The sequence below is a fragment of the Gossypium hirsutum genome, chromosome D09 (genome assembly GCF_007990345.1).
Source record: "Gossypium hirsutum isolate 1008001.06 chromosome D09, Gossypium_hirsutum_v2.1, whole genome shotgun sequence".
NCBI lineage: Eukaryota > Viridiplantae > Streptophyta > Magnoliopsida > Malvales > Malvaceae > Gossypium > Gossypium hirsutum.
In genome coordinates, this window is record NC_053445.1 from 25,096,748 (window position 1) to 25,119,300 (window position 22,553).

The 22,553-nt window shown below is 30.6% G+C and overlaps 1 protein-coding gene across 1 annotated transcript; it reads left to right on the top strand.

Annotated features, from left to right (window-relative positions):
- The first annotated feature begins 12,745 nt into the window (after nucleotides 1-12,745).
- On the top strand, nucleotides 12,746-13,474 carry LOC107892985 (heavy metal-associated isoprenylated plant protein 25). The gene is made up of 3 exons (XM_016817989.2): nucleotides 12,746-12,879; nucleotides 13,004-13,085; nucleotides 13,169-13,474. Exons 1-3 carry the CDS (start codon nucleotides 12,868-12,870, stop codon nucleotides 13,399-13,401), a joined length of 327 nt encoding a protein of 108 aa, XP_016673478.1. The 5' UTR covers nucleotides 12,746-12,867; the 3' UTR covers nucleotides 13,402-13,474.
- The last annotated feature ends 9,079 nt before the right edge of the window (nucleotides 13,475-22,553 follow it).

Consider the following 22,553-nt stretch of genomic DNA (forward strand, 5'->3'; position numbering starts at 1 on the left):
TAAATACATTTGGTAGTTAACTTACAATAAAATGAATTATCTTTTAAACTTTTGGTTCAAAATGTTTTCTATAAGGATTTAGATAATGATAATTCATCCAAGTAATTATTTCATCTAGCTATTATTTCTCTCCCATTAATGTTTGGAAAACTATCAAATCAAAATACAAATCATGTCATAATTAAATCTCAAATTTGTTTAAAACATCTAATAATACAAAGAGATTCATAATTAATATATATTCTCCACATTCTTTGAATACTCATTTTTTATATTGTGGTGTAGAAACTTAAACATATACCGCACATTCAAAAATTCTAAAATGGGTTGTATTTGGCTCATGACCAAAGACGGCTTGTAATGGAGAGTACTTATCACAATTTATTGGCATGATGCTAAATTCGTATAAAATATCATATCCTTATACACAAAAAGTTTTGTTCTCAAAAGTAATGTTTTAGCTACTAATTGGAGGCATTTAATCATTAATTATGCTAAACCATTTTATACGTATAAACAACAGGCTTTTGCGATAATTAATTGCTCTAACAATCTAGCATACAATAAACATTGAACGTCTAAGTAATATACTTACCAACATTAGCAAGAATTGTCTCAATTGCATAATCTAAAAGTTTTGTTCTTAAACAAATAATTAAACAAGTAATCTCACAAATTACAGGTTGCGAGTTGATAAGTCACATGTGGTTAACTTGTAGATGCATCTGCCAAAATTTTGTCAAAATATCCACTTGTTGGATAAATGGGGCCATATTTCTTTTAGAAATACTAGAGATTCAATCTCAACTTTTGTTAGTGACATTCTAATAATTCGTATTCTTTGAAAACAAACAACACTTAAGAAAATCTTTAAAATAAAAATTCTTTAGGTTTTTTAATAAACTTCTATGTAAATTCTCATTTTGTCGTATTATTACTGATCGGGATAGTCTAATTGGTCATGCCAACTAATTAGTATATTTGAGCTAGTAAACTTCTAGTTATTATTCATGTTATTTGACAATACTAATATAAACTTCTAGTTTATCATCTCATATGATTTAACCATACTAATATATGCATAATACAAACTAGAAGGAAAACGATAATTTTCAAATACAAAATCTTACCAAATTTTGATTGATTTAGTACATAAGAATTAATCTTCTCATCCATAGTCTCAAAAAGATATTTGTTATAGTGAATATCTTTTTTAAACATAATAATTTATTTGAGACTTACTAGAACATAATGCATTAGATCTTGCTTTGCTTCTTCGATAACAATGTATTAGCTCTTCTGGAATCTTGAATTAATTTTGTACTATGAAATATTAACATGTTTCATTATCACATTGAACATAAGGTAACAATATATTAGCTCTTCTAAAGCCTTAAATTAATTTTGTATCACCAAAGATTGGTTCGTTTATTACCAAACAAGAAAAATGCTTCTTATCCCTAAGGATAGTATACAATGTTGTATTGTCTACAGGACATATGTTTCCTTTTCTTTAAGAAATATTAATTGAATAATAAATTTTTCATGTGTATGACAGGTACATAACCAACAACTTTTCATAAGTTGTCTTTCTTTTTTGAAAGGTTATATTGACAATTCTTGTTGCTTTCTTATTTATCTATATTTCAACTTCTAATGGTTAGAAGAATTATTACTAGGATGATATCCAATATAAAGTAATTAGTTTCACAATCCACAAAAAGGATGCAGTTCATACTTAATGCTTAGGCGTACGATAGGTATGCAACCAATGACATTTCATACCACATCGATAGCATAATTTATATCCACCCCTTAAAGGGTTTTCTTGGGAATTCTTATTCTTCTTTTATTTATCTTTACTTTTCCACTTTTGGTGGTGAGAAAAACTAATATGGTCATCCCTTTTACGATGATTATAGTTCCACCTACCACTTCCATGATTACATCTTTCGAATTTATTATGTATTGTTGAATTGACTTTAGAGAATGGTGTAGTTTTAGTAGGACGGACTTCATGATTTTCATCAATAGTTTTTCCTTTTATTCAACCACAAGTAAACATTTAGAACATATCTTCAAATCTTTTTCTTGATATCGCTACTGCAATAGTACATTTGAAACATGAAAAGTTAGAACAAATTCTCTAACAAGTTCTCATCAGTAATATTAGAGCACATTTGAAGCATGAAAAGTTAAAAAAAATTCTCTAACAAGTTCTCATTAGTAGTATTCTCACATAATTTTAATTGAGGACTTATCCTGGATACTATAAAGTTAAACTCGCAATTTTAAAATCTTGCAACTTCAAGTACATCCAACCATAACGGGTTTTAGATAAAATTATTATAATTTGATGGTTACTGTTTCTCTTAAAATTATTCCACAATTCAAGTGGATATTACATGGTCAAATATTTTGCTTTCAACTTTTCATGGGGATGATGACGAAAAATATCAGATAATCATAGTCAATTCAATTTCTCATGTAAAGAATGTCAAAATTATCATTCTATCATGCATATCAAATCCCTAAGCATTCAGGGATTATGCATGATATAACTCAATAACCGACTTTTTATCATACCAAATATAAATTTTTCTCATTCATAATCTTAATATAAGAATCATTACAATAAATATCTTTTAGCATTAACCATCAATTAATAGGATAATAAGTCATAATCAGGTGGTTAGTAAAAAGGTTAGTAAAACTAATTCAGTTAACTCATTGTTGCTGCAGTTATTCATGTTAATTTCCTATAAATAGTGAAGTCTTCTATGTAAAAGGTAGGTTTTTAGTTTTGTGAAATAGATATTAAATTACTTTTCTCTCCTTTTTCATCTTCTTTTGTTACTACTTAAAGCTTTCATCAAATATTAATATATTTGCTCTTCTAAAGCTTTCAACTAATTTTGTACAACCAAATATTGCAATAGTATTGGTTTGTTTCAGTACCAAATAAGATAAATACTTTTAATTTATAAGGATAGTATTCATTGCTACATTGTCAATGAGGCATATATGTTTTTTTCTTTAAAGAATATTAATAGAAGCAAAAATATTTGGGCATACGACAGATATGTGACCAATGATCTTTCATATCACATTAATAAGATAAGTTATATCTACCTTTTAAAGGGTTATCTTGAGAACTATCATTGTTCTCTTGTTTATCACTATGTTTATAGATCTTTTGACACAATGAAAGAGCATTCATATTTGAGTGGTTAAGGAAGGATGCGTACAATAGCAAAGCCTGAGTTCGAGTGTTGGCAAGGTTATAGGATTTGTTTTGTCAAAAGGCATCTTGAAATCTTTCTGTAGAAAAAGAAAAATTTAGAAAGGAATAGTGGATCTGTGAAAATTAAGTATCGTACTGATAACGTGTTATAAAATAAATAATAAAGAGAACAAAAAAACAAAAGAAATAAAAGAAACAAGAGAACTCTGAATTTTATTGATCAATAAAGGTGTTTAGAATGCTTCTCCAAAACCTATATATTCATGGACATAAGAAGTATAAATAATATGAAACTCTACTTCTAATAAACATTAGAATCCTAATGTATATCAAATTTATCTTGATCTTGATGGACATTCATTTAATAATAAAATATTTATTGCAAGAATTTGTTTGCTTGAGTATAAAAGTTATATAAAAATATTTATAAAATTAAGTATACTTTATAAAATTCTAATAAAAAACATAATTATAAAACAAAAATAAATGCATTGTAATAAATATTTTAAAGGATGTTTTAAAAAGTCACTTTTTAGGCATTAAATGAAAATGTGTCATTTCATATTTTTTTTTAAAAAAATTTAATTAATATCATACACTTTCTAATACTAGATCAATTTTCTTTAGCAATATTTTAATCTTAATTAGTGTTGATTAATTAAATAAATTAATATCAGAAAATAAAATAAAATAAACAAATAGTAACAGTAATGTAAGGTTTGTTTATGGTTTTGTTTTTCAACTAAATTTATGATAGGTTAGAATTTAAAATTAAGATTTATAATTTTAGAAAAAAAGGTTAGATTAAGATTTTTTAGAATTTATATAAAAAGTAGATCAAGAATGAAAAATAATAATAAAAGTTAATTTGATGTTTATTGATGGATCATACTATTTAGGAGCTCTAGAATATATATATATAGTAAGTTATTACTAAAAGTAAAATTTTAAAATCATCCTGTTAAACTGTATAATAAATATATGGTGGCGGGCAGCATGAATTTTACCTAAATATCTGTTTCAAAATCAAAATTTCGAAAAGAAAAAGAAAAAGGCTCTATTAGGGATCAGAACCTGACGGTTTCAGGTTTTTTGTTTTCACTGGCTTTAACCCTTTACCTATTCTGGTTTTCTGCTGCACTTGGTCTTGGATACTGTAAGTTGTAAGAGTAGTATCTAGTATGTTAGCCCATGCGCTTTTCGGTGGTTTGCCAAAGGGGAGGTTTTCATAGTTGTCAATTCCGCTCTTAGGGACCAGGAAGTTAGGTCTTATCTCAGTGTACGTTTATTGGATGAAACTTTGAAGTTCATCCTAATCCTTGAATTCTTATTGGTTATTTGTCAATTTGAAGGATTCCTCATGGTCCAGCTTAACTGCTTCTCGTTTTCTGTCTGAAATGTTGAGTAAGACTGTTTTGTTGCTTTGTTTCCTTTCTCTCTCTACATATATTCAATTATTATATACTGTTAAAATTAAAAAAACTTGGATGTAAAAGGAAAAGTGTGAAGGGGTGAAGGAAGCGGTCCCCTCCATTGGAGGTTGCTTTTGGTTCTCATCATCTCATGTGGTTGCCATCAACTCTCTCGCCGTGCTGAGACATTCATTCTCCTCCATCGACACCTGGGACTTAACTTCAGCCATTGTTTTTAACAGTCAGTGCTGAAAATGATTAGTCGGGTTTCAAAGAAACTTGAGCCATATATCTACGTGTATAACTACAAACAAATCTACTTGGTTTTTTCATTTTAAGTGATCGAGGTGAAAGTGCAATCGGTTTAAAAAACCATATATACTTATTTTTCATAGGTGTAGCCATCAAGCAATGAAAAATCCTTTTCAGTGCAGAGATAAATGCAGATAAATTCATTATTCCTGTCAAACATGTCACACTGTGTAAATCTTTATTTCCATTTCGGTAAGGTAACAAATAATATATATATAGGTATATATGCATTGCAAGTGCAGGAACTTCACCCACTTTTAACTGTCCTGAACCAAGCTTCTATTCTACAAAAAATAGATCTAACTCAACATGCTTGAATTTAAAATGTATTTGTAAAAACAACTACAGCACTCGAGTTATTGCACCACAAAATAGGTTCATCATTAGCTGAAATTCTTAATTAACCTAATAAAGATTCAATCCATGTAATATCAGCAGTGGCATAAGCTACAGTTTGATATTGTGCCTCAATATCTTCTTGACAGAATTAAAATGAACATTTGAAGAGTTTTGCATATACTGACCAACTCTATTAACATCAAAAGCTAATCGGGTCTAGTGATAACTCCACTAATGCTTCTGTAATCCACATCATTCTCAATCGTACTTGCATCATTCGCAAGAGATTCCAGTTACTTACCTTGGGAGTAGGTAACCCACATGCACGGTCATGCCACTTTTCTTGAGAATATCAATAACATAGTTCTTTCGCCGAAAAAATAAGCATCCATCATACTTATAATTGATTTCTATCCCAAGAAAGTAACGAAGCTTGCCCAACTTTTTTAAGGAGAAAGCCACATTGAGACCATGGATAACTTCACTGACCTCATAATTATTGTCTCATGTAATAAAGATAATGCATTTGATAGAAGATGTTATGAATGTAAAAAACAGTGATGCATTAGACTTTGCTTCATGAAAACTAGCTGAGAGTAAGGAATATTTCAATTTGTCAAACCAAGCTCTTAGAGCTTGTTTGAGACCAAAAGGAGTCTTCTTCAATTTGCACACATGGAGGCTGTTCCATACACACTTCCTTTTATAAATCACCATTTAAAAAACCGTTCTTGATGTCAATTTGTTGTAATGGCCACCCCTTTGTGACTGCAATAGAAAGAAGAATTCCAATAGTGGTTGGTTGGACAACAAGTCTAACTGTTTCTTGAAATCAAACCTAACAACTTGCAAATACCATTTTGCTACTAATCCTGCTTTATATCTAGCAATAGACACATCAACATTTCTCGAGATTTGGAAGATCTATTTGCAACTTACATGCTTTCTATATAATGGTAAAGGTTCTAACAACCAAGTATCATTATTAACCAAAGTATCAATTTCTCCTTGAGCAGCTTGTTTCCTGGCAAGACTTTTCACCATCTGTTCTGATCATGTATGGATTGAGATTCACACTCAAGAAAATATTCTGTCACTACAGGAAATTGAGGAATCCGCAGCATTTATTAGTGGCGTTTGTCTAATAAATAAATGGATTAGTGGTGCTCCAAAAATAAACGCCCTTACATGTAACGATTAGCCGCGGTTGTGCTGTAAAAGCCGTGAATTTATCGACACTTGTGCTATAAACGTCGTGAATTTAGCAGTGATATTTATTGAAATGCCATTTAAAAGGATATTAACATTTAATAATTAAAATATCTTAAATGAGTAATGGAATTTTTATAAATAAATGATTTTTTTTATATTTAAAGGCATTTAATTACTTCAACACCATTAAATATTTATAAACAACCCAGCCAGATTAGCTTTCCTCTCTCAAATCAGAAAATACAATCCCAAATCAGCTACTCCTCAGGCTTCAGCCACTTGTCTTTGGTCCGGTCCATTCAGAGGCGAAGCTAGAATAAATTTTATGGGGGTGGAATAAAATTTTAATTTTTTATAGTTTATATCTTTATAATTTTTAAAATATTAAATTAAATTTTATAATTTTAAGAGGACTAAAATATAAATTTACTTTTACTAATTTAAAATTTTAAAAAAATTTAGAAGAGTTAAATGATAATTTTTTATTTTAAGGACTGGGCCCTGAAATCGCCTCTGCGTCCATTAGTATTGCTGACCAGCTGCTATTCTTGTCGTCCATTGCTTCAAAGTGCTCGACGCATTATGTTCGGTTCTCGCGGGCCACTTGAGCAAAACTAACAGGTAAGTAATTTGGTTCAATTAAATAAAATCGCTGCTTAATAATGAGAATGCTTATTCTGTTATTAATAACGAAGGGCCGGATTTTGAGTTTCAAAATCACCCAATTATTTGTCTCGGCGTTTAAATTTGATTAAATCGATTGATCTAAAAATCCTATATCATTGACTCCATTAAAAATAGGTAGAATTGATATTAAAAAAAAAGATTGTAATGATCTTTTGACTTTATTTATAACAATGTAATTAAACACAATTTCATATATAATATTTACTGTAAATATTAAATAATACAATTAATGGGTTCAATACAAATTAAAATATAACTAGATAAACTAAATATAAATATGATCATACATCTTGAGTTTCCCAATCGGAATCTCAAAAGTTTTATAAACCATGTTGTAGCCATTAAAACCCAATCCATCAGCACTTTTTTATTATTATTGAACAATTTCAAAACGTTTTAACCAATTTCAATTTCTTTTCTCAGAAACACCGCTCTTGCGACCCGTTATTAAACGCCAAAAAAAAGAAGCTATTGTTTCCTCTATTTGCTGTAGTATGTGTTAAAGACTTTTGGCTTGAATATCCCATTTTTAGCTCTAGCTAGTCACCATGGGATTAATGGATACAAGACTTTTTGTAACCTCAATTGGATGAAAGCTGGCATCAAGGTGGATCATTTGAACCATTCATACAAACCCTAGGATTATTAAAAACATTCGAATCTCGAGAGCCTAATAGTGTAGACAGAGACGCTAGGACTGGGGATAGGTCTAACAAATCGTGTGGAGTAAGAGACTGCGGGTGAGGAAGAAATATGTAAATCATATGAAGTTGCAGGGTTTGGAGGCATAGAAAAGTCTGACACTTCTTGTGAGTCTACATGTGAAGGTGCTGACTTGGCACTAGTATGGGTCTCCGACAAATCACATGGTATGGAAGTTGTTGATGAGTTTTGAGCAAAATCTATTAAACTAGATGAGGTGGTATCTTCAGAAGAACTTACATGAGAGAAAATTTTAAAGAATGAGAAAATTAAATTTATTTATTAAAATTATAATACGGTATAGTTGCCATTATTGGGTTAAGAAAATAATTCAAGTGACAACATTAATTAAATTTGATTTAGTTAATTAAATAAAAAGTATTTCATAAATAAAAAAATTATTATTAAATTGGATAAGTTATATAAATGGAGGATTAAATGACTGAATAACACATTGTATTGTACTCATTAAATGGAAAAGACCCTAAACCTAGTATAACCGTAATGGGAAGACATTGAGTCTAAGAACAGAATGTGTGCCACCAGCCATATACTCTTTTAGTGGGAGTCAATCTTTTCTATTAAAATACTATATTCTGTTCATTCTTGTAGAACTCTAGTGGATTTTCCCTATAAATAGGAACTAAGGGCTAAGTCAAAAACATACACCTCACCGAATGTACCTACTTTGTTAAAATATAATGAGATTTCAAATAAGTTTTATTTTAACGAGTAATCGAGATTTGAGTTAGGTTTCTTTTTCGTAGAAAGAGAACTAGCTTTCCTCCTCCATGGTTAAGGTTATCATTGTGTGACCAGTTCATAAAATAGAACTCATTCTTTAAGCAAATTGAGAGATTGAAAATAGTGAAAAAGATTGTGTTGGTTAAAAACCAAGAATCTATGAGTCATGCTAAGTAGTAAATAACATGTGTACTAAATTTGGTAAGGTGTTTTATTACTATAGATAACATAAAGGCCTGAATTTTATGGAAATTTTGAAATTTTGCTATGCGAACAAAACAAATTTTCAAAACTGATTTTTTCAACCATCACAATGAGTATTCCCATTGTGTGTGCTGCTTTTTGTATAGAGTCCAAAAGGATTGATCCATGCATCTTTGTTGTTAGCCTTGACAACTTAGGCTTAATTTGGATGAGCGGTGTGTTTACTTTCAGTGAGATTAAAAAATAACGGGGACGAGATATAAGATTGGATACTGTAGCAGTGAGATTAGAAACAAAGGTGGGGTATATATTTGGATTCAAATGCAACTATAATGGTGAGAATAGAAAATGACTATTAAGGATATTAGATTAGAAATGATATATAATAGAAATTTTTAAAATTATTTTATTTTTACGAAATTATTAAAAATATGTGAATTTATAAATTTATTTAATAAAATATTAAAATGTATCCTCCAATATATACTTGAATATTTTAATTAATTTTGTAATCAATCTAAATTATTTATTAGATAAAATGATAATTATTTTTAATTTTTTGTAGTTAGTTATTGATTAAAAATAATGAACATTTAAGTTCCCAAATTTGAAAACAAATAAGGTTGAGACAGAAATTAATTTAACTTTCAAGGATAAAAAAGAAAAATAATAAACAAAAATATGGATATTTTTGTCAATTAAAAATATTTTCTATTTTATTGTGTAGGACTGGATGTAAAAGCTCCGGTCAAATTAAAGGCTGCTAGTGTGATTGAAACCAATTTAATTGCACTTTTGAATCTCATCCAAACACTATATCAGTATGGTTGGTAGGAAATTTTTATCCCAACTGCACCACACTAGTGTTAATTGCTAAACCAAAGGAGGTCTTAGGTTTAGTTTGTATGGATGGTGTGTTTACTTTCGGTGAGATTAAAAATAACGGTGATGGTAAGATTAATTACTATAGTGATGAGATTAGATACTGTAACAATGATATTATAAGCAATGGTGGGATGCGCATTTGGATTCAAATGCAATTGTAACGGTGACATAAGAATAAAAAATTACTATAAAAAAACATTAGGTTAGAAACGATATATAATAAAAGTTTTTTAAATAATTTTACTTTTACGAAATTATTAAAATATGTGAATTTATAAATTTATTTAATAAAATATTAAAATATATTTTTTGATATATTATTTTAAATATTTTAATTAATTATGTAATCAATTTAAGTTATTTATTAGATTAAATGATAATTATTTTTAATTTATTTTTATAGTTAATTATTCCTTTATAACAAATAAAATTAAAAATAATGAGTGTTTAGGTTCTCAAATTTGAAAACAAATAAGGAGGAGATATAAATTAGTTTAACTTTGAAAGATAAAAAAATAAATAAATAAAAGTAGAGGTATTTTTGTGAGTTAAAAATATTTGGTGTTTTATTGTGCTGGACTGAATGTAAAAGCTCCATTCAATTTAATGGTTGCCAAAGCGATTGAAGCCATTTTAACCCCACTGTTAAATGTCTCAATAAGGTTGGGTTGAGTTTTTTACACCAACTGCACACCGACGTTAATCACTAAACCTTTTATTTAATTTTGTCATTAGCCTTGCAAACTGTCCCATCAGATATTTCTTGATGATCTTCTTGGGCCCTTTTATTCATAAGTTTTATGGGTATAGTATAACAATTAATTTTATATTACTATAAGTTTATGTATATAAATTGTTGATGAGGCTTTGAATTATGTATAAAGAGGAACCTAAATTAACTTTAAATTTAACTATCAATCAAAACTTATCAATGATGTTTTAATTCCTAATTTCATTTTGTGTAAATTTATGCTTTCGAATTAGTGAAATGTTTTGGCTTTAAATGAAAACATATTTAGATTTTTTACTTTAAATATTTAGGTTTCACTTTAGTTCATGTAAATATTTTAATGGAGAAGGATCCACTTACATCGATATAAAATTAAAGTAGTTTTTAATTATTCCGTAACTTTTTATATGATCCACATTTCATAATGAAATTATCATATTTATTAATATAATTATATTTCTCATGCACGTAAAATTTTAAATTAATTTAATATTTTTACCATATAAAATTAAAAGATAGCATATATTAATATATTGAATAATCAATTTTTACAAAAAATAAATAGTTAAAGATTTTTAACTTAAACCAACCTTGAAATAAATTTACATTGGTGCAAGTAGATGATGTAAAACTATAAAAATATTATGGAATATGTGGGTTGTTAAAACTATAAATAACTTTACTTAAAAGAGAGCATCAAATGTTGGTTGAGTCTTAGTTCGGTTGATATTGATATTGATATTGTTATCAGTGTAGGTAAACGTGAGTTTGATCGTGTTGAATTGCGTTTATCTTCCTATTTAGAGATTGAGATAGGTAATTCTAAATATTATATCAATTTAGAAACGTTTAGATACTTTCAGAATTAAATTAGATTTAAAAAACAAAACATGTAAAGCAAATTCCTAGCAGCTCATAACTCATTAAAGTATTCTGGTTGAATAAAAATAATTATAAATGGAATAAATATCTCATGGATTGACCCTAAAGGATATAGCAAGATTTATTCTTAAAATTCTATGTTCTTTTTCTTTAATTGAATGTGGAACAAAGTTAAAAAAGTTATTCCTTCCTGATTGAAATGGAATAAGCAGAGAAATAGATTCTTTCACTTTCACCTCTAAGTTCTAACACACGTCAGACATACATACACATTCAAGAACACAAGTGAGAGGTGAATAATCTATATCATTAATTATTTTCTTCATCCAGTTTTGTATAACAAACTGAGTCATACTAATTCAATCGACAAAATTATAAAAAAATTTGTTGGACAAAACACGTTAACGAATATATATATAAATAATTATTTATATAAAATAAAATAAAATAAATAATTTGTATTTAAAATATCAAATACGATAAACTAATAAACAAGATTAGAAAACCAGAAATCGAATAAAGAATAGAATTTTACTAGATGTTGAGGCTTGTTTTACACAGTTTCTTCAATACAGATTCAGCCGCTCCTACGATACTTGAAGAAACATTGGTCGGCTGTCTCCCAGGATACAACAACACGATAATCGAAGTAGTAGCACATTTGCAGAGATCAACGAACAAACCTTGACTTTTTCTATCACCCGAACGTTTAAAAATATTGAGAGGAAAAGAGAAGAATTTTCAAGAGTAAAATAAACTCAATTTTTAAGAGTTTTTTAGTGTAAACAATTCTAAATTTAATGTGGAGAAATTTTAGAAATATCCATAAATAAATATATAAAATTTACATTAAAGGAGCAATCAAATAAATTTGATTAAAATCAAATCAAATCAGGATATATATATATATCCTTTTTAAATCAGATTTTGCATATATTGATCAGAAAAAAAAATTTTAGACATTTCACGTTGTGGTTCCCAACTACAATGGGTTTGAATTTGCACGTCCTTGCGCATAAGGCAAGATTTTAAGTTTAATCATTCAATTACTTTTTAAATGGGTTATTATATATAAACACATCTCACACTTGGTATTTAATTAATATAAAATCTAAGTTTTTCTTTTCCTCAACAAATATTCACAAGTATCTTACTTTGAGCATCAGTTTCTCATTCATCAATCAATCATTTTAAGTATATGATACACCGTTGTAAAGGCCTCATAGAGTAGAGTATAAAACCATAATTTTATGATTTAGCTCTCAACCTTTACCAATTGAGAATATGTCTCAAAGTTTCTAAATATTACAATTTTCCAACAAAATTAAAGTCACATTACAGAATCAGATGCCAAATAAATAAATAAATAATCAATAAATTAATCTGCAGTTCAACCATTATTCCTTTTCAATCTCAAAAAGTTCCCATCATCCTTGGCTTTTAACATAAAGTTTTCTAACTTGTTCAAAACACCCCATTCTTCTCATTATTGAGAAAACACCTCTACAGGCTTCATGACAGAAACGGTAAGTTCCATTTTCCACTATCAACACCTTTCATCGATAATAATCGAATTTCCTTTTTGATGTTTTATTTTATTTTATTTTCTCCACTTATATTTAAATGTTTCTGCAAACATGCATGGATCAGTTCTGCTGCATGGTAATGAGGATCAACATTGACTGCAACGGTTGTTACAGAAAAGTAAGAAGAGCCCTTCTTGAAACCCAAGGTCAGATGAAATACTCTCGTTATACTCGTCAGCAAAACGTTTTGTTTGATTGTTTCTTTACATATGTTCCTGATGAAATGCAGAGTTGGATACTCATTTGATAGAGATGAAACAGAGCAAGGTAAGCGTTTGTGGGAAATTTAAACCCCAAGAGATAGCCATTAAAATAAGGAAGAAGACGAATCGTAGAGTGGAGATATTGGAAATACAAGAATTTAGCATCAATAATGGACAAAGTCATGAGGAGAAGCCATTGATGATCTCTTCTTCTTGGAATCTTGAATCCAACCAAAATCTATTTGCAACATGTACATGATAATTATAAATGTATAGAAACAAAATAAGATTATTTGGTAGCTATGATCGAGTGAGAATTAACTCGTTTTGTCTTTGCTTGATTAGCCAAAAAGTGAAAAATTGAAAGGAGGGGTAGAAAAGTAGAAAAAAAATATATTAAATATGTTAGGTGGGGAAGAAAAGTAAGAGCAAAGAAAATATATAAGGTTATTATTTTTATCTTAATGCATAAAAATCAATTCTTTCAACTGGAAATGATAAGAAGAGTAAAAATATTCAGAGGTCTAAGCTAATATAAAACTATGCATTTTTCAAAAATTTTATTTTTTTTCTCTCAATTTTTAACTCTACCAAATACTAAACAGAAAGAAAATGATTTTTTCTTTTAATATTTACAGTTTTTCTACAAAACACACTGATGGAAATAAAAATTATATTTTCTATCATCCTATGTTTCTACCTCTTCAATTTTCTATCCACTCCACTAAGCAAAGCTTTAATGATAAAAAAAAAACTTTTTTATTTTTTTTTATTTTGCTTGAGAGTGGGTGTTCAATTTGAGTACTATATGAAAGGTTTTATTATTTATTTATTTCCTAACAAAGTAAGGACTTGGTTGAATGGTAATAAAAATAGCAATGTTGAAATTATTTTCAGATTTTTAAATTATATATATAAATTATCATATATTTGAGATTTTGTGTTTACATTGTATATCATTCGTTTTCCTTGGTCAAATTGTATTTTATATAATTCGTCCCCTTAAGCCATAAAGTTATAATTTTTATTAACAAATTATATTCCAGTTTTTGATTATATAACTTTAATAATAATCAAATATTAATGTATGATAAGCATTGAAAAACTAAACTTAGAGGCCCAATATGAACTTTAAAGTCAAATTTCAAAATAAATTGATTTAGCTCATACCCATATATATTAGATTAGTAACATTCTTGTATTTTGATTTGTATGTCTTTGCTAAGGAATTATCTTCCTCTGGAAAAGTGCTGACACTGCCGAGAGAAAAAGAAAGTAGTATTTATCCTTTTCTTTTATTTTTAACTTAATGCTCATCAAAGCACAAAGATGCAAAAATCTTCTACAGTTGTTGAGTTGTATCAAGTGCTAGTTAAGAAAAATAAATAAAGTATTTATCCTCTTTTTTATAGAATTATTCGTCTTGTGCTAACTCTTTTCATGTCTACTACAACAACTAAACAAATATTTTCAGCCATGAAATTTATGAAGACAAGGCTTCACAATAAAATGGAGGATGATTTTCTTTCAACTTACTTGGTGGCATACATTGAAAAAGAGAGCTCGAGAATTTTTAACAGATTTTATCATTCATGAGTTCGATCTTATGAAAAAGCAGAAGGTGCAATTTAGGATGCCTAGTATTGAAAAATAGGACTAAGACCAAGTTTTTTTTAATTTAATTTTTGGAATTATAATGATATTTATGAAATTTTTAGTATAGTATTAATTATTCTTTTTTTGTATATTGGAAAGAAATATTTAATTTTTTATAGTGTTATTTTTTATTTTTTACAATTAAATCATTCATATTTTTTAAAAATATTAAATTGATTTGTCTAATAAAAATATATATATCGAAAAAGAATTAACACTTTTTTACGTTAAAAAAAAATCATTCAGATTTAAAGGGAAAATCCTAGACCCATACATGGACAGCTACATAAGTGTTCAATGGTTATGAATAGCAAATGTTCATAATGGTCGAAGAGATACGAAAATGGTGCAACAAGTTATGTTTTATTTAGTGCAGGGATGAGGCCAAATAAGACAAGTCGAGGGCTTCTTGGTTGGTTCAAAGGCGCTAATATTATATATGGGTAAATAATTATAAAACAAAAAAGTGAAAGAAAAGTAAAAAGGAAAGAATTAAGGAAAATAACCTATATATATATTATTCCGCATAATAGCTCTAACTTATTCATTTGAGTAAGTTAGGCTGACTTGACCCACCAAGTTTGGCATAATTCTTGGAACATTTTAGGAGGCTCATCTAGAAGTTTGGTGGCACAGTAAACGGATCAATACCTTCTAATTTATTAGGTTAGCATTCTATATTGTAAATAGGTTTCAAAGTAAGATGCTGATGTAATTCAATTTGTATCATTAAAATAGAAGTCTTCTCCACTCTCATTTGTATCATTCAAATTGAATTATTCAATATACAGAGAGCATTTACTCTAAATATTTATTGAGTTTTCTTATTTTCTACTTGTTTCGCTTATAAGCTTTATATAACTTCAGTGCTTCATAGAATTATTTAGCATCTTTAACTTTGAGGGTTTAGGCTAACTTAGGCAATTTGACGAAAATTCTCTACCTAAGATCATATGGTTTGCTCGGTTAAAATCCAAGCTCGTGATAGTTGATGTCAGAGCAAATTTCAAATAATGTGTTGAATTGAGAAAATGATTCAATTAGATGGTTAAGATGTCCCACTAGTGTCACATCCAGTTTTCTTTAAGCCCGGAATTTAGGAATAAGGGGTTAAATAGAACGAAATTGCAAGTTGACAACTTCTACTCAAAAATCAGGAAAATTTAATGGATGATTTAGACATAGTTAAGTTCCAATTCTAGTTCAGTTGGATGAGAACCAACTAGTTTGTTAGTGGGAGACAAAATGATTACCAATGGATGGTTTTTATAGGGTTGATAACTGGGTATGAAGGGCTATCAATAGTTGAGAAGTGAATTCCCGGGGTGAATTCTTTTCAAATTTTTTTTATTTTCTCCATCTTCTTCCTTGGTTGCTTTGAAGAAGAGATAACTACGCGAAGCTCTGCATGGAGCAATGATCATGAGTGTTGAGTCGAAAAAGTAGAGAATCCAGTACGCTGGTAAGGTTTTAAGTCTTTTAGTGTTCATAAATTTAAGAAATGAGGTTAAGAATCTTTAGAATTGTAGAAGGGTTTTGCATGTTTCTGGAAATTGAGTTTTTAAACTGGAATGTTGAGTTTAATTTATGACTTTGGTGGTCATGCTTAGCTCCTAGGAATATGGAAGCTCTAACGTTTGAAAAACCTAGGCAGATGAGGCAAAGAAGTAACAGGTGAGTTTCAATACTTCTTTCCTGGGATGGTGTATGTTTGTCATGAGTTTGTATTGAGTTCTGTAATGGTGCATGACCTTTGCTAATTGTGAATGCTAAGCATGTATGATATTTCATAGGTATGTGACTATCCGCCAATGTAGCTAGGTATGCATAAAATAGTTATGATTCCATGTCTAAAAGGTAACATACTCCATGATAATATGTTATTGAAATGCATGTATTGATGGGTGTAAAAGGTATTGATGGGTGTAAAACGTGATGTACGAAGCTCTGGCCGCGTGGAGGGACACTACGGTGTTCGAGCATCAAGGTTAGAAATGGCGAATCGGAGGACTAGGCTGATAGATAGGGAAAAGGGAATTTCTGTTAGATTCTGTAATTCTATGTTGCTAGGTGCAAAACATGATGTGCAAAGCTTCGGGCCTTGCGGAGGTGACACTACGGTGTTCGAGCATCAATGTTAAATGTGAAATAGAATGAAATCGACTGGCTCGCTAGAGCAACACCGCAACAATAGTCTGCAGGCTCTATGGGGTGACACCACGACAACGGTAAGGTCCTTCGGGGCAACACCTCAAAGAGGTTTAAGGTGTAAGACCATAGCTCAACTATGGAAACTAGTATAGTTCATCAGGATAATAAACACGGGGTAGTCCACTGAGACAGTAATCACAGGGAAGTCCGTAGACATTAAACATGGGCATGATGTATAAGACCATAGTTAGGCTATGGTAGTGTATGGAGTTCACCGAGACAATAAACGAGGAATAGTTCTCCAGGATAGTAAAGATGGGATAGACCATTAGGATAGTAAAGGCACAATAGTCCACCAGGACGGTAAACGTGGAAAATCACGTAAACAAGGAAAAAGGGTTAGAAGAAAAATGCAAGTCTTGGAAAGTGATAACTAGCCAGCGGGTTTGAGGAATCCACTAGAAAAGGGAAAAAGTAATAGGAATGGGGAAAATTCGCTAAGACGGTGAACATGGAAGTCAGTAAGGCATATGTTAGTAACCTAGCAGAATTAAATATGGGAATAATGTGACAATAATGCCTTATATATAGGTATTGAGAAAGAATTTATTTGAGGATCATAGATAAGAATCTGCCATTAAGAACCACCAAAAAGAGACATTAAGAAGTATTATCCAAGTGACAGTTATGTCTGTCAAGACTATTCCTCTTCAGGGAGAAACTATTGCAGATATAACTGCCATAGAGTTAGTTCCGTAGAGAACCATCACATAAGAGAAATAGTAAACTCAAAAGGTCACTCAGGCAACAATCTGCTAAACACTGTAGGCCAATACGATTTATCGCGAATGGACATATTATACCTTCAAAGCAATGTATAGCTAATAGGGTGGATTACGAGGAGGTTATCCAAACAATTGTTCAATCTGAGTGTAGGTGAAATAAGATTTAGACTGCAATAGTGGCATGGGTTCCTTTTTGTTAATCTTACTGATGGGATATCATCAAGTCCTTCAGGAGCAAGAAAAAAGAGTCTGTCAAGGACTAATTAGATTTAGAATGTTCGTCAAGGAAGGCATAACCAAAAAAAGGACCTTAAGATGGAACTCTAGGAGAACTACCTTATAAGTATATGGTGGAAAAGAGAATCCACATTGGTAAGTGACCATCAAATTTAGTAGTTAAGGACCAAAATTTATGAGCAGATGGATATCTGGTATAGATGATGAATGAAATAGATAATGTATGTGAAGAAATGATAGAGTCTGCAGTTTTGGTGAGACTTCTGAGAAACTACTCCAACCTAGTCGAATAGTGATAAGATTGACCAAAGGAAGATTGCTTAACGATCTATCTGACAATAGATAAAGCTTGAAAAGGAATTTGAGATTGTCATTCCAGATTAAGGGAGTTAGTCCCAAAATGATCAGGGAGTTTGACCTGTTTAGTTTATTTTCATTTGCTACCCCTGCAAGATGGGGTTTATTTTTAAGTATTGCAGTAAAGAAACTCACTAAATCTTTTGAACTTGCAGGATTTAGGCCTATGTTTGCAGGACATGATGGGTGAATAAAGATGTTGAAGAGGGACCAAGCCAGGTCATGTTAGATTGAGATTCGTCGTCAGTGTCATGTTATGCACAGAGGAAGCAGTACCTTCAAAGGCATCGCCTCGGGGTTAGAAATATTGGTAATTAAATAGCCTTTCTTAGAATATAGAATTTTTAAAAAAGTCAAATTAAGTTAGGTTTATTGTTCCTATTATAAGAAACATTCGAAATGAAGTAATAAAGTCATTTGGCGAATTATCTGATTAAAGTTAAATGTTAGATCAAACCGGTTCAATTGTGACACTTCATATTTGTAACCTTCCAAACTCGGCCCAGACATTACGAACAAATTCTGAAGGTTCTATTAGCCACTAAAATGGCCTAATAAAATCGTTTAGTTTAAAAGCCTCTATTTTGTCCAATTTTTAGAAAATTTAGTGTCGTTGCCTTAGGTTTATTAAAACATCAAATTATTAGATCGACTATGATTTAAAACCAGATTATTAAAAAGTTGTGTCATTTGAAAAACTCAATTGATTTTGTTACTTTGACTATTTAAAACTCCAAATTTCATTCTTACGCAGCGAAAAAAATGATGGCTTTAATTTTTGTTTGAAAAATCGTGTTTTATGCCGAATTAGGTCGATTATTAGTATTATTCAAAATTTAACCAATGTTCAATGTATGCAAAATCAAAGTAAAATTAGCCCATGCCACAACCCATATTTAACGAAATTACAATCCCAAAATAAAACCATAGTAAAAATAAGTAAATTTAAAAATGCTTTATTAAAAAATCTGAGAAAAGACCTCCAAATGCCATGTCCAATCATAACCTTGAGGGTTATTTGTAAGAAGTAAATTAAAGGGGTGACCATAAAAAGCTCAATGTGAGTCTTAACAGAAAAACCAGTAATTTTACATATATTCAAACAATCACAATAGAGAACATAGCCAACAATATCAATGTCCATAATAGATCATGGTAATTCAGTAAATAGTGTATATACATGGGCTTGTCCGAATGTAAAACAGTGCAAACGTCCTACCCATCTATCCGTTACACACCACGAGTTCCTAAGAACCCGTCATTCAAACACCAAAAACAATAAGAGTTGAAGCTCGATGTGGATAAACCATCAATAACAGTATACTGTTAAATGCCAATGGTTTGCAGACAAGTTGCCGGTAAGTTGTGGATAAACTGCCAGTACTCCAACAATACTCCCGGGTGTAGATATACTAAGAACACAATAATTTTGCAAATAAATCGCCACTACTCCACAAAACTCCTTCGTCACCCATCAAATCCCAAAACCCATGCGATGCAATATGTCATGTAAGTAATGAAGCATGTTATGCTTTAATAGTATCAGTTTCAGTACGGTGGCATGCTTAAACGTACATTTAGTATAACAGTATCAGTGGTATGCTTTGCATACATTCAGTATAACAGTATCGGTGGCATGTTTTTCATACATTTAATGAAAATAGTAACATTTAGTGGCATACGTACATTCATTCAATATATATTACAGTAGGCATAGTTACATGTAGTCGGTAACAATGACGAATAGCATACTTAATGGTACAAGTCACAAAATGGCATGCGTTTAGTCAACCAATTGATCAATCACACATTTAGCCCATATGTAAAATACTTACACAATCAATTACCTCGTTTTAAAGCCCTATAACATTTGACCATTACTAGCGGGTCACTTAATGCTATTAGCCAAGATACGACGTCTTACCATAATCGACCACTTCACAGTTGGCATTATGCCATTTGACCATGCATTGAAATTACACACAACATTTGACCAACTTGCAAAAAATCATACAATTTATAGTAGACATCAAAATTGTAACCCCCTAAACCCGGCCCAAACGTTATGGCCAAATCTTGAAGATTACATTGGCCATGATGATGGTCCAATAAAACATTTTAGAAATTATCTCGTGAAAATCCCTTTGCGAAAACCGAAGGTTGTGTGATTTATTTTTTTTAGAAAGGCTTGGACGGGAAGGGGGAGTGTTGACCTTCTAGAATGGTCAACAATTGTGGCTAGGATGAGAAAATAAATAAAAAGAGTGTAGGGCAATTCGAACATGGGACCTCTAACAATTAATTAACACACTAAACCACTTGGTCTTTTTCTTCATTGTGATACACATTTGCACAATTTAGTAAATAAATTCTAGGGTGTGACAAAAACATACAAAAGTTCGGACCCACACTTGATTTACGTAAATTCGTAGTGCTATCATTAATCCGCAACTTCTACGTTTTAGATTGACATAAATCTCAGTCAGATTTGTACATAACACACACATAACACAATTAAAAACTAGCCTTCAACACCTATACATGTTTCGACTAAACAAGGATTAATAGTGGCAGGTTGAATTTAATTTTTGAACACTTACTCTATTTCGGTTTAGAACGGAGAATCGAATAACTTCTGGTGTCACTTTTGATCTGAGGCATTCTATTTTAGTCATTCAATAAAAATAACACACAAAATTAGTATGTGAAATTCGACCATTACACTAGCAGTATTCGACCATTATAGAAAATAGAAGGAAAGAAATTGATATTAGATCTGATATATAAACGACACTTACACTACCCGATTTAGGTCTGGGATGATTGGAATGCAAAAATACCAACAAATAAAAAAGGAAAGAAGGGTGATTGAATAGCTTCAAGGGCGGAAATGATGTGAAAATTGCAGCAGTGGTGGTTACTCATTTGGTCGGTGGCAACGATGGAAAAAGAAAGAAAATATGGGTGGAAATTAAGGCTTAGGGGTGACATAATAGAAGAAGAAAAGAAAGAAAAGCAGGGACGAAAAGAGGAGGAAGATGAGAGAGGCGACAATAAGAGTGCAAAAATGAGCAAATAAGGCAAATAAGGTTGATAGAAAAATGAAAAATAACATTTATACTTGGGGTTTCTAGGTAGGGACGACACAACTAGGGTTCTGGGAAAAATACAGTAAAAAATTACACAGGAGAGGGGAATCAAACTCGGGTCTCAAGGATAACTTCACTAACTCATAACCAACTAGCCAATAACTTAATATTGCTACAACCACGCAACAATAAAAAAAAATTGGGATGTGAAAACTTTACCCCTTAAAAGAAATTTAAACTTCGAAATTTACCTAATTTGAATAGATGATGATACTATTGATGAATTGAGTTCTTCGGCTTCTACGTGTCTTTTTTGGTGCCATGATTTCACCAAAGAACTTGAACCAGTGGGATCTGCTTCCTTCTCAAACTTTTACCTCTCATCCAAAATTTGAATAGGTTCCTCCTCGAAGGACAAGTCTAGTGCAACCTCAATCTCCTTAATCGAGATAATATGAGATGGGTCAGATCGGTACCGTCTCAACATCTAAATGGGGAACACTTCATGGATATGATCAAGTTCTGGAGGCAACTCAAGTTGATAAACTATCCGTCCAATCCTTTTAAGAATTCAATAAGGTCCAATGAACCTAAGGCTCAACTTGCCCTTCCACCTAAACCTCAAAACTTTCTTCCATGGAGATACTTTTAAGAAAACCTAATTACTGACACTAAACTTAATATCTTTTTTTTAGATCTGCATAGGGCTTCTGCCTATCTAAAGTTGCTCTCAACCTGTCCTAAATCAATCAGACCTTACCTCCAGTCTTTTAAACCAACTCTAGTCCCAAAATTTTCCTCTCGTCAAACTCAACCTAACACAAAGGGGCACAAAACTTATGACCATACAAAGCCTCGTAAGCTATCATCTATATGCTAGACCGAAAACTGTTGTTATAGGCGAATTCAGCTAATGACTAGTGCTTGATAGCTTGTTCATTTTACATAATTTATTTGTTAAACTCGATTAATTCTCAAATTAATCCCTACTAATTGGTGCATTTTGTGTTTAAATATTGACAGGAACAAAATTCGGGCATATTAATCAAAGACAAGCAAAGAATGGGTTAAATTGAAGCATGGGAAAGAGAAGAGGGACCGAATAGTAAATTTGGGACATTTGAGAGGCTAGTCAG

Bases quoted from the DNA above. Each gene is read 5' to 3' on its own strand.
- LOC107892985 (XM_016817989.2), top strand. The intron at 13,086-13,168 runs GTCAGATGAAAT...GATGAAATGCAG, and splicing joins AGCCCTTCTTGAAACCCAAG to AGTTGGATACTCATTTGATA.